General features: G+C 45.6%; 1 protein-coding gene across 4 annotated transcripts in view; it reads left to right on the top strand.

Moving 5' to 3' along the window:
• LOC139057611 (NLR family CARD domain-containing protein 3-like) overlaps window positions 1-13,735 on the top strand; it is a 123,030-nt gene that overhangs the window by 37,965 nt on the left and 71,330 nt on the right. For 3 of the 4 annotated variants that reach the window (XM_070536145.1, XM_070536146.1, XM_070536143.1), the window contains exon 3: window positions 524-832. The exons of the other annotated variant lie outside the window; for it this stretch is intronic. In XM_070536145.1, the coding sequence (XP_070392246.1) occupies window positions 524-832 (309 nt within the window). The remainder of the gene's footprint in view (window positions 1-523; window positions 833-13,735) is intronic. 4 annotated transcript variants of the gene reach the window in all.

Here is a 13,735-nt window from a genome sequence, read left to right as displayed (position 1 = left end):
CGTTCCGGACTCGCGGTGCTACAAACCATCGGCTCTGCCGATATAGGGTCACCCGGTGTGTTACTGTTCCACCTTGCATTTCTATGGGTAATTTCTTGTAAGAAATTGTAAATACAAGTTACATCTGTCTGCTTCTATCCACCTTAGGTTTCCAGTCAACCTATCGCCGCTTTACTTAGAGGCAGTATTCTTCACTTGCGGATACCGTCTCTGGCAGTCCGTCTCGGACGCCCAAGAAGAAAAAGAATACTCTCTATTTTTGAGATGGAGGAAGAAGCTGTTCCCTTACTGTAGCGTAACCAACAAACTTTCTAACCTAAAATAGGCCGATTGAGCTCTGTTCAATATCGAGGTAGAATGTGGTATTGTTTCGTTAGGAAACGACAACGCTTGCATTTAACTCTGCATTTGTCGTTGTTGCCACTACTAGAACGCAGATGTTTCAACTGTTGGATAATACAGATGCCTCTACTGAAGGCGGGGGTTTACATAATGTATTTTTTTCTTGTTATTCTTGTCGCAGTTAAGACTTCAGCCACGGGAACAACGTAACCTCGATTCACTGATGTGCAACACCGTGAAGCGGATCTCTTCGCTGAGCAGCTTTTGCCTGATTGATTCAGATTTAACTAATACAGCGATCACAGTTGCGCTCTTCTCAGCTGTCACTCATCTGTTGCGGTCGCGACTCACGGAACTCTCTCTGGAGCACCTGCGACTGACCAATCTTTCCAAGGAAGCGTGTGCTTCGCTGGATGCTTTCATGACGGCACTTTCGGAGACAAGTGCACTCAAGTGGCTCAGAGTCGTCAATACGCTCTTCCCAAACGAGGTAACTTGCGCGCGTGCGTGCCTCTGTATGTGTGCCTGTGTGTGTGCGTGTGCGCTAAGAAATGTGATGCAGTTGACTAGTGATAGGGTAGCCCTGAAGTGAGTGCAGTTTTTAAATCTCTGCAAGCGGAAGAATAGAGCTGCACAGAAATACTTCTTAAGCACCCTCTTTTATCCCTGCGTTATGTGCTGTTGTTAAAAGTGAAAATAATAAAATAAGCTCTTGCGTTTGATTTCCCACAGCCACAGGGTGCGCCTCAGTTGAGGGCTCAGGAATATTTTCGAAATTTTGAGCGATAATTTTTTTGCAGCAAAGCTGTATTGGCCACCTCACAATGGGTCTGTCGTGTTCGCAGGCAAAAAACACGGGAGGCGCGCGCCGCTGAGGTTCTTGCAGCACCAGCAGATGGCGCTCGCCTCCCTGGCAGTGACGGCGCCGGTCGTGCGGGGTAAATATAGAACCAGAAGTATCGCCTTCGAGCATAGCGTTCGCCGCCCGCGTTTCCCAGTAAAGATTGCGGCTGTATTCTTTGCAATCGCCGGGATGCGGCAAGTGTAGCATACGAAGAAGGGAGCGATGTAACTACACCTTCATGCTTAAAAGAACCCGCCTAGGAATTTGTGGTGGGACGGTGCCACGGGAAGGCCGCGTATAGTGAGGACTTCCGATGTCCAGCGTGCATACGAAGCGCGGTGAAAGTGCGGCTGAGTGCATTTCTAATCAGTCTGGTCCACTCTTTGTTGGTGCACGAAGTAGCGGCGCAAGCCAAGTCGTGAGCCGTTGAACCGTTACAGCCTAACAATTGGGTAACGTGCATGTGAATGTCGCCGTGTGACTAATATGAGACTACGTCTCAATGGGTAATCGTTCTAGTTATTCACAGCTCCACTGTCGAACCACATTAACAGCGTGGATTCGAAACATTTTTTTTTCTTAGTGTATCAAATGTCCCTATACGAGGGGATTTATATTCCTTCCGCGTGCACACGTGGGCATACAGTCGGGGATGAAACCAGACCGCGGACGAGGGAAAACGTTACGGCCTGTGATCCCAACGCTTTTCAGGAAAATTTACAGACACCACGCCAGATGGTCATAAATTTATCCAGTGCACCCTACCACATCGGTAAAGATATGATTGCGGTGTGCGCAGGGTAGTGTACTAATTAATGATCAATTTTCGGTCGATGTGTAACTTCTTCGGTAAAGACCGAGAAAGCTAGCAAACTTCAGCAAGTCCTCCTTCTTGTAATGCTTGTAAATAATTCGCCGGGTGTCGCACTAAACGAGTTGGAAAACGCTAACTTTTTCTCCTTTCAATAAACTCAAAGAATCCTAAAACACCTTGTCATAACTAGACACCGGTTCCTCAGACACTAAATATCGCTGTTTTTAGTCGCCTTTAACTGGCAGTATAGTTGCTACTTACGCATTTGTAGGCGCCAAAAACCGATAATTAGCCGTGTATAGGCTAAAATAATTTCTCCTGTCCATCTGAGGATAACTTATGATTTTGCGAGAAATAAAACCCATTAAATGCATGTTTCGTGAAATTCATTTATTTTCTCAATACAATAAAAGGAGGCTGCACGATTTATCTGAAATATAGTGTGCCTAGACATACAACCGCGGGAGAAGTTGTGAAAGCAGTCACAAACACGCACCACCTCAAGATCTTCGTGTTTCAAGTTGTGCCTATTTTTGCTTGGTATCGGTTTATGAGGGCAAACACTCAACATCCACCGAAGTTACCGGCACATACTTCTCGTTCGGTACGTTTGATGATCTATTGCCCTATGGGATTGCAAAATGTTCGCTGGTCAAAACCTGCAACAGTTCTTTCAATACCTAACAGCTGATACTTTTGTACCGCGTAGTTTGAAGCTTTTAAATAGCTTGAACAACAGCAGGTTCATTAGGGATGGCAACGAACCTTTTCTTAAACTTCCATGTTAGCCCCATACTCGTGGTCAGAGTCGCAACTAGGCATTCAAGTTTCCAGATGACGTCAGCTGAAGATATCAATTCAGCCCACAAGTAGGTTAAGACACCTCCGAGTGTATCTTCGCGTATAGCAGTTTCAGCCCTTCTCACAGAAGCGCACTAGCCAGCCGCAAATCTGTTAATAAGAGCCTTAACACCGGCAAAGCATTCGCGGTAACAATCGGCTGCCTTCAGTCCAGTTCCCCAGTGAGTTATAACATTCTATACAAGGCAAGGCTAGCACAAAACTCTTAAACATTTGTAGGCTCTCAAAATCGAATGTAGGCAGTAACATCGAACTAGTCATTCAAATACCCGATAATGACGCCAATAAAATGTTTCTAGCCATAGTAAGTGTTTATATGCTAAATAGGCGCGATAAGGAGGTAAGAAATAAATGAGCATTCTGCCTGAAGTTCTCGTTCCTAGTTATACGTGATCAAAATGAATAACAGCTCTATGAAAACAATAAGCTACACGATCGGAGATCGTTGTTCCAAAAGTGCGTTCAGTTTGCGTTCACTTTCACCTCACGCGGTTGGCCGAGGCCGCGCTGAGTCGACGGCTAACGACTCGGCGCAGCCTATATGCGTGAGCTGAAACTGAACGTGCGTTTCGAAGAACGATCTCCGATCGCACCCCAGGTCAACACATTCTAAAGCCCTGTTCACACTTAGAGATTTTCGGGTGCTGATCTGGTCGGCGACAGGAAAACATGCTTTGCGCCACGCAAAAATTTCGCGTCTTACCATTCAGTCCGGGAACGATATCTGTCCCCGAAAAAAAAAACGCTGCGCTTGTTTCAAGCCATGGAACACAATGCGCATCTTTTTTTCGTACAGTGAACAGTATTAGTTCAGTGGGGCGCATTTCTACAGGGTCGATCACGTCGCGTTCTATAATGGCTTCTAGTGGATCTAGCGGCTTCTAGCTGGTTCTAGCGGCTTCTAGCTGGTTCTAGTGGCTTAGCACGTTCTATAATGCCTAGTAAAATTTCTGCTACCTGTTTAAGGTTCATCCTGGTGACTCAGGGATGCATCTGTCTCCAAAATCTTCAGCGCCCATCTCCTCGTGCTGCGTAATTTTGCCTTGCTTGCTCATGTTTCCCGTTTCCCGAAGCGTGTGGGGTTTGTATAATTTTTCTGCGAGCCTGTGACCGCATGCGCCTAAGTAACATAGGGTCTACGTTTGTTGTTTGTGCAGTGTATCTAATCTTTTTCGGTTACTTGTGCAGATAAGCGAAATACTTTTGCACTAGCCGTGAATTCGTAACTGACCTGCGAGAAGAGAGTAGCGAACTTAGTCCATGCACAGCCCCTCTCTTGAGAGCTAGTGAATCGCGACAGACATTTCTTCACGCACGACGACAACTTTGTCGGGAACGTGACCATTTCTTCATCGATAAGATACCGCCAACTCGCGTGATGGAAAGCTCTCCAGTTTGAACGCGCTTGCATGGGCAACTTCTTTGGAGGTAACAAGAATAGTAGACCATCTTAATCTTTCACTTACGTGTCTCTTAGTGGCACTCGCACCTCGGCATTGGTGTTCTTTTGGTTAAGCGGGCGAACGTCTATCCCTGGCACGATAACCGGGCGAGGAGGAAGCACAGCGCGCGTCACCCGGCGAGGCGTAACCCCCCAGCGAACGGCGCACGAAGCGCACATTACAGTGCTTACGTCACAGCTTGTAAAGAGCGCGCGCGCGCAGCTGTTGCGAGCAAGCAGTTGAGCGCCGCGAGAGAGGAGAGAGTGACGTCACATCCACTATGCTAGGCAGGTGTTCAGTCTGTGCGAGGCAACGCTTTTCCATTAATTAGCCGGTTAAATATCAGGCCACCTTCTTGTGTGTGATTTCATCAGTGACGCCATTACTTCCGCTTTCTACTTTCGTGTTTCCAGGAATTTCGCCAAAGTCGTGCTCACGTGGTGGGTCTCTAAAGTCTACGATTGTGTGCTATGGTGTGCGGTAATCACTAATTTCTAATTGTATTAATTCCACACACTTCGGTAACTCAACTTGTAACTAAAATTATGTTCTGATATCAAACCTACAATGAAACCCGCGAATATTGTACTGTACTATTTTATTGCTTCTTTTCTGATTTTATATTTAATTTAGTCTCCGGCCGTCTCAGGAGGTGAACCGGAAGCTCTGCGCAAGAACTAAGAGTGTCGCTTGATGCTCGTACCACTAAAAAGCTTAAGAGGAACCAAAATAACTGATAGAATTAAACCACGTCTACTGCAAGACACATTTGCAGCAGATAAGACGCGCACGAAAGACACATGTGTGACGACAAGGCTTGCAAATACTAACTCAAAGCAAATGCGAACTAGTCCCAGAAGCAGCGTTCTTTGAAACCCACATAGCCGATGGCGTTAAATGTCGAGAAGGCGGAATAATGCGGGGTCGTAACCGTGAGTAAATAAGGAAATTCAATCTGAATAAATTACAGAGATTGAATTTGAGGCTCGATCTTGTAATCTTGAGACCACGAGATCGAATGCGCGTCAGGTCATTGTTGTTGGACAATAATACCGAGACACGGTTCTGTACGTAATATCATTTGTGGACTAAAAATTTATTCATCAAAAAGTAATGTACAGCACGCAGGACAAGGGCTGTGAGAGACGACATACACAGCGCTGCTTCCAACAATATCTAGCTGCGTTACCCCATCGTGTGTATATGTACTAGAGGCAGCATGCGCAAAAAATAAAAGGCCGTCATAAGGGGTGTTTTAACAGCAAGTGACTGTACTAAAAGCATGGTCCCTTGAAAAAAAAAACCATTGCGGTTTCTATCTGTTTAGATACGTGACTTCACTAGGGGTCAGCGCCATAGAGGGAGCACTAACGCACATACTACCGAGTTCTCTAAAGATATTGACACGTGTACTTGTTTGACATTCGGTGCCATCCGGTGACATTCGGTGTGTACTTGTTTGACACTCGGTGCCATCCTAGTCCAGAGAAAAAACGTACTTGTACGCATGATAGCTTACGCTAGCTGGACGTTGTCAAAAGCGGAAGGCAATTATTCTACAACCAAAAGGAAAATCTCGCCATTGTTTGGGCTACAGCGAAATTTCGCCCTTACCTCTATGGCAGGCCATTCAAAGTCGTCAGCGACCATCACGCCTTGTGTTCGCTAGGAAATTTAAACGCACCTTCAGGACGGCTGGAGCAGTGGAGCCTAAGACTGCAAGAATATGATATTACTGTAACCTGCAAGTCCGGACGAAAAGTCTGATGCCGATTGCCTTTCACGCGGCCCCATTGACTCGCCGCCGCAGAATGACGAGGATGACGACGCCTTTCTCGGAATAATAGGCACAGAAGACTTCACTAAACAGCAACGAGCAGACCCGGAGCTAAAAGGCCTCGTCGAGTATTTGGAAGGGAACGCGACGTAGTACCTAGGGCATTAAAGCGCGGATTGTCTTCGTTCACATTACAAAACAACCTGCTCGTAAAGAACTTCTCACCAGTTCGCGCCAGCTACCTTCTTGCTGTTCCGTCAGCGCTGCGTCCAGAAATACTGTGTGCCCTACATGACGAGCCAACCGCTGGGCACCTCGGATTCTCCCGAACGCTGTCGAGGATACAGGAAAGGTACTACTGGCGTCGTCTGACCGCCGACGTCGCCCGTTACGTCAAGGCATGCCGAGACTGTCAGCGACGCAAGACACCACCGATAAGACCAGCAGGATTACTACAGGGCATCAAACCTCCTTGTCAACCATTTCAGCAGATCGGGATGGATTTTCTGGGACCGTTTCCGGCAGCAACATCCGGAAATTAGTTAATCATCGTGGCGACGGACTATATCACCCGCTTCGCTGAAACTGAAACTCTACCGAAAGGCAGCGCAGCCGAAGTGGCGAAATTTTTTTTCGTCCAGAACATTCTGCAGTGACATGGCGCCCCAGAAAGCCTCATCATCGACAGAGCAACAGCGTTTACAGCAGAACTCACCCATGCCATTCTGCAGTACAGCCATACAAGCCACAAGAGGACAATTGCCTACGACCCACAGACGAGTAGTCCTATAGAGCGCCTGAAAAAGAGCCACGCCGACATGCTGGCAATGTACGTCGACGTCGAACACAAGACCTGGGATGCCGTCCTGCCGTACCTAACATTCGCTTACAACACGGCAGTGCAGGAAACAACAGAGATCACGCCGTTTAAGCTGGTTTACGGTAGGAACCCGATGATGATGCTCGACGCCATGCTGCCGCACATCACTGACGAAGAGAATCTTGGCGTCGATACCTATCTCCAGCGTGCCGAAGAAGCTCGACAGCTCGCCCGCCTACGGATCAAGAACCAGCAGCGTACCGGCCGTCGACACAACCTCCGACGACGCTTCCTCGAGTACCAGCCCGGCGACCGTGTTTGGGGTTGGATCCCGATACGCCGATGAGAACTGAGTGAGAAACTATTGCTACGCTATTTCGGACTCTACAAGGTGATTCGACGTATTGGCGCATTGGACTATGAGGTCATATCAGACGACATTTCGCCTTCACAGCAGCGCCGCGCGTGATCTGAAGGGGTCCACGTGGTGCATCTTAAACCATTTTACGGACGCTGAGGAACTTCCTTATTTTGTTGTTCTTTTTGCTACGACTGTTTTTTTTTATCACTTTCATTTGCAGCATCGGGTCGATGCTTGTTAAGACAGGGACATTGACACGTGTACTTGTCTTCATCGGGTGACATGTTTCACCGCCTAACAAATGTTATCGCGAAGCGCAGGAAGCGCCTACACGCATCTGAAGTTTCTCGAATGTTATCAATGCTTACATCCCCTGTCTGTGACCGAACCTTGTGTAATCTGAGCGCTTGTGTGCACGACGCGAACAGTGTAGAACTTTGTGGGAGGCACCCGGGTCCCATCGATTACTCTGAAACATTCGACGAGTGATGTATCAAAGCCGACGCGCTTGAACCACTGATCAGATTTTCGACGATCGCCATCTGTGTTCGCCGCTGTCGCCGTTCTTTGAGTGTTGCCTGTTCTTGAGGGCAGAAGCTTGCCCAACAAAACGCTAGTTTCAACTTTCTTAGTTTGGCTGCTTTCTTCACCGTCAATACCACGTGACAATATCAGCTTACGCAATTTGCCGGGTGAGCTATGAGCTGTGTCTCGCTAAAACTTCAGTATCTTCAAAGACTGGCACGCAGCCACAGTCCCGTCAATGGATGCCCAAGTGACCTTGTACAGTGCTGTGGACGTTGTTAGAGTGCTTGAGCATGAGGTAGCGGGATCGAATCCTGGTCACGGCGGCCGCAATTTGATGGGGGCGAAATGCGAAAAAGCCTGTACTTAGATTTAGGTGCACGTTAAAGAACCCCAGGTGGTCGAAATTTCCAGAGTCCTCCACTACAGCTTGCCTCATGATCAGAAAGGGGTTTTTTCACGTAAAACCCCGTAATTTATATTTTTGTTACAGTGCTCTCTTAGACGATCGTTTGAGCACCTAACAGTCTCTCCAGCATATTTAATGCCGCAAGACGGGGAAATTCGGTAGACTACATTTGTTGTGCACTTCACAAAACGTTTTCTGTGCCCGAAAGAGCAACAACTCTGATGTGATTTAGGCGTGTTTACACGCTTACAGCGCCTTGCCAACTTTTCGGGGCTGATAAAACGACTGGTTCTTGCACCCTGCCCAATTTTCTTTAGCCTATGGGAGACATCATGCACATACGGTGGCACTGCAAACCTGCGTCTTTCAGCCAGCTGGTTCCTTGACTAAGCGGGCTCATAACGTTTTGTGCGCCTCAGAAGGTGTTCCGCTATGGCTGAAATTAAGGCCGAAGGGTAGCCAGCCCAAGAAAGGCGATCAACCTGTGCAGCAAGACTATGTTACATCTCATGTGGGCAAGATTTATTGAGGCTGTTAACGAGAGAGAACTTTATAATACCTCGTTTAGCGAGCTTTGAGTGTGCTAAGTTGAAGAGCAAGAGTGGCTTCTTACTTCTTGGTTCGAAGCACCAGCGCACATGTTTGTTAGCAAGGCACAGCCTGAGATCTAGAAAGCGCAACGAGTCATCAATGTGGACATCATGCGTAAGTTCTAGAGGCTCCAGCTCTTTCTTGAAGACATCCAAGACTTCAAAACAGCAGGCTGAAAAGCGTGATCAGTACATTCAATAAATATCGGGTAGTCGTCCAGAAACCTGCACACTTCGACAACAGGGGACGCGGCTAGTTGACCATGAATATTGCGATCGTGATGAGCTAGATAAATATCGCTTAGTACCGGCGCTACGCATGATCCTATACAAACACTGTTCCTTTGTATGTAATTTTGTTCATTCCATGAGGCGTAAGTTGATTTCAAGTAGAAGTTTAGCCATTCAAGAAAGCCGCTAATAGAAACACCTGCAGCATTCTGTAAGCCAACTGATCCAAAGTCATCAATGTATTCTTCAACAACCAGTAGCATTTTGTGACGTGGAAGTGAATGGTACAGATGTTTAATGTCGATCGAGAACATCTTGAGTCCCTTTTCATTCTCTCCTAAACTAATACCTTCAACAGAATCTCTAACAAGAAAATGATCGTCAATGATTATAAAGTTTAGTTTATCTGGCAAAAACAAGCCAACAGCTTTCTGCCAAGTCGCCGTATTAGTTACGGTAACCCGCAGAGGGCAGTAATTCTGATGCGTCTTAGCTGAAAAGAAAATATCTTAGCTTGGCTTTTTAGTTTTTTCTATTACTTTTGCTAGCTTTCCCTGCAAATCCCTTTTGCTAAGGGATTTGCATAGTTTTCTTGCTTTTAATTTCACGTTTGCACGGGAAATTCTGTCATCACTTTTAAAAACTAAATCAACGGCAAGGGTGGCCTTCGCATTGAAGTCACCCAGCGGCAGGACAACGAAACCATCTTTATCAGAGGGTAAAAGTGATAACGAGTTCGCTTTCAGAAACGATGAAACACATCCGATCGGGAGTACCTTTGTGGAAGGCTTGCAACGCGTTAAAACATCCACACCGCCTGCAACACACCTTTCAGATTTGATGTCAGGGGCCTGTCCAGCGACATTTCTTATTTAGAACCTGCTTTTGAAAATTTTCACATAATACGTATGACGGGTAAGTTGCTCGGATAACATGACTGTAACTAAACAGTCGTTCACTTTATATACCTGAGTTGACTGCATCCAAAACCTTGTAGCAAATCAGGTACTCACGTGACCTGAACTAGTATTTGTGGTGAGAAAACAAGTGGTGGCATTTTCCTAAGTTTGGTTTCGCTCACTGTAAACGCAGGTTTCTTGTGCCTTATTGGAGACTTTTCTATCCGTGAAAATTTTCCACGCTCCATTTTTTCCAAAATATAGACGTCGCGGCAACGTTTCGTGCTTGCCTGTATGCAACGTCACTTGCATACCGTCAAGTGGTCAGTGAGACTAAATGCCCCACTGGAAAGCGAATTACCTTTGATGTTCCTCAATTCGGAAGCACACATCATGAGTTGCAAGCGCTAACAATTAGTTCCCTTTCATATTGATGACGAGCTTACACACAGAACATATTCTCAACTTTTCTAAGATGCCTTACAAGCAGAATTTCACCAGGTTCATAGGCATCTAGATTTTAATCGAATGGCCACATTCATTTACCTGAAATCATTGACTACATATTTTAGAAGAATATCGACGTAGTTTACTATGCTACTTTGCTATCCTTCCATATATTGGTCAGCTAATGTGTTTTAATCCTTCATTTTTTTCCTTTCCGTGTTTCCTCCACTTCACATTCCTTCTTTCCCGTAAAATCATTCATATTCAACCTTTCTGCTCATTTCCCGCGAATATGTTTTCCATCTACTGTATCATTGCCCCGTCTCTTTCGTATTACTAGCACAAACGCGGGACGTATGCAATGAAACCCAGGCAATTTTTGGTGGTGGTTTAGATTATGTTTAATAACGCTTCGGTTTCTGCTCTATCAAACTTTGAAATGTGCCCTTCTTTACCATCTCTCAAATGACTTTGGCAACTGTTAAGCGAAGGCTTCTACAACTGACTTACGATTACCCCTTATTTCGAATTCACTACCGTCCGCGAAGGCGTCTTCTTTCCTCATTGACAGCCGATTCGTTACTTGGAAGGTTCTCAGCTGCACGCTTTGCCGAACTTTGTTTGCTAAATATTGGTCTTTGTTGCGAATAACAGATTTGTCGTATTTAGAATCACCCCCCTACTTCGTTTACCAACTTCAATTCTAACGCTTTATGCGACGCCTCTTGTTCTTTTTTTTCTCCTTATATTTTTTTGTTCGCGTTATCTTTTTTTGAATGTCCACGTTTATCTTCCTTCCTAACCTAACACTTTATCTTCGTCTGCACCCGCTCAACAACGCCTGGTAAGCACCGTTATCGTTCAAATTAGCCCCCGTATGTTACAAGTGCTAAAATGCACGCATTTTATTCTTTTCCTTTTCAAGAACAACGATACGTTGCCGTTTATAATTAAAAATTCCGACCGCATGCGCTTTCATTTCTAATCACCAGCAGGTTTGCTGCACACGGACCGTGGTCCTTGTTATTGCAACGCGAGTGTCATGCACTCTCGATTGTTCAGTTTCGTTGCGTGGCTTTATGATGATTCTGCAATCACGAGAGAGCGCTGGCGCGGTGCGATAAAACGCATACATCCAAAACGCTGTCGTACTATTACTAAAGGTAATACTTGCCTCTTTGTAGGTGCGCTAATAGATGATTGCGATACGCTTTATATACTCAAACTCTTAGTCCCGAGCGCGTATAAAGGACACAATGTTCCACGCATGAAAGAGGCGAACCGTAAGCACTGGCACACGATTTTGCCGCAACCAACCGCACCTGCTGCTACCACCGCCCCAGAATCATATTTACTTTGTTTGAAGGCACAAGTTTGGCCAATAAAGTTCTCGCAGTTTAGTCGTGCTCGCCGCGCTGACTGTTTACCTGCGCTCACTGGACTGTGCGTCACAATATCTTCGCCTAAACTGGCACTTCTATGCAGCTTCACGAGACTGATGGCTAGTCTGGAACTCTTCTTCTTTTATCAGTCTATATCATTACCTATTTGCGTGCATGTATTTTGAAATACTGGCTTGTGGTCTGTAGACAGTCGTCATTATGCTGCGTACGTTGTGGTTTATTAAGGTTCATACATTTGATCCCCTAAACGGCCCTTAATATTTTTAGACGTTTGGGCTTCCTGGTTCGCCAATATGACAAATCATGGCGCTGAAATGCATAAATTTATTAGAAAAATACATTTGTTCATGGTTAGTGCTCATCTGTCGTCTCAGTTTGTCCTTCTCTGCGCTCTTGCGTCTCTGTCGTGGTGTAACTCTCAATATTGTCCAGTTCATATCATTTATCACACCTTGAAAGTCCCAAAGTTGCACAAAGTAACTGTCATACTCAGGTCGATGGTAGCTTAGATTTTCTTTTTGGCTACCCTCCATGATCCTCCATAATTGGCCTTCGGAAATATTTGTAGCAAGCATACAGTTTAACAGATTTTGTCTTCGTCGGCAAACACTTATTTATTTATTTATTTATTTATTTATTTATTTATTTATTTATTTATTTATTCATACAATACTGCAGGCCCAAATGGGAGCCAAAGCAGGAGGGGCAGAATACATAAATATATAAACATTTACATATACACATATAACATATACATACACTTATGAAAAAAATACATTAGCAATGCAACGTAGGTAAATATAAAAAAATGAAAGCCACGACTAAGTAAGATTAAGAGAAGGTACATACATTCAAGGAAGACAGCTTGACAAACATTAGATCAGTATCACACGCATATATGAGCACTTGCAACCACTATCGCGAGAGGGGGGAAATATAGTACCAGAAGTTGAACAAGCGACTATTGCAAAATACTGAAAATAGAGTAAGGAAGATGTGGAAAGTATCAAACAAAATTCACATGTAAAAGAGGAAAACGAAAACAGTAACAAGCCTTGCCGCAATTGCAATACCGTTAATATTGAAGACACATGCGTTCAGTAGAATCGGTGTTTATGAATTGTGATAATCGCAGGGTGTTCCAATCTGTTACAGTGCGCGGGAAGAAGGAAACCTTAGAGGTTAGTTCGGTTGTTATAAGATGGTAAAGAATCAGCGTGACGATGCCGTGTTCGACGCGCTGTGAGTGGTTTAACATAAGCCTGTGGTTGGAGGGACAAACAGTTGTTCTTAGCTGATATTTCGCTTCTAAGTATTATAAAAGCTGTAGAATCGGTAGATGTGTAGTGAGGTGTTCAGTGGTGTTTCTTCAATGCTTTCTTTACAATCCTGTGCATTGCGTGTACCTAAGGTGGTCGTCTGCATTCCCTCAATAAATTCTATTTTTATCTCAATTACATGACTAGAGAAGAACAAGTTTTAACGGTGTTGGATCTGGAGGCCGATCCCAATTGCTGTCCCCCCGATTTTTGGGCTTTGCCCTTGGGTGTGGGAGTTTGGCGAGGTTGAAGAGGACGTCGAGGAGAAAACTGGAAGTTTATTTACATTATTCACAGTGAGAGGACCAAGAAATTAAGTCATAGTGACTACGGGCCGGCAGCAACTCGGACGCTGCGGCCCATGGCAAGATTCTCGAAAGAGATGAATGAAGGAATGCTCTCTTGCTGCTCCCAGACTCTGGCTTTAAGCCCTTCAGTGTCTCGAAGTCACGTCACGTTCGGCCAATCGGCGAGCCCGCTCAGGTGACGCCATTTTCGGCCAGTCGGCGAGCCCGCTCAGGTGTCGTCATTTTCGGCCAACGGTAGGCGCCCATGCGATTGTGTCACACCCGGCGGAGAGTGTCGCTTCCTGGGCCCCAATTGTCCGAGGACTTACTTCTCTCTGCGGTATTGCCTTCCCGGTCTGCAACT

The sequence above is a fragment of the Dermacentor albipictus genome, chromosome 3 (assembly GCF_038994185.2).
Source record: "Dermacentor albipictus isolate Rhodes 1998 colony chromosome 3, USDA_Dalb.pri_finalv2, whole genome shotgun sequence".
Taxonomy (NCBI): Eukaryota; Metazoa; Arthropoda; class Arachnida; order Ixodida; family Ixodidae; genus Dermacentor; species Dermacentor albipictus.
This window is presented reverse-complemented; position numbering and strand designations above follow the sequence as displayed.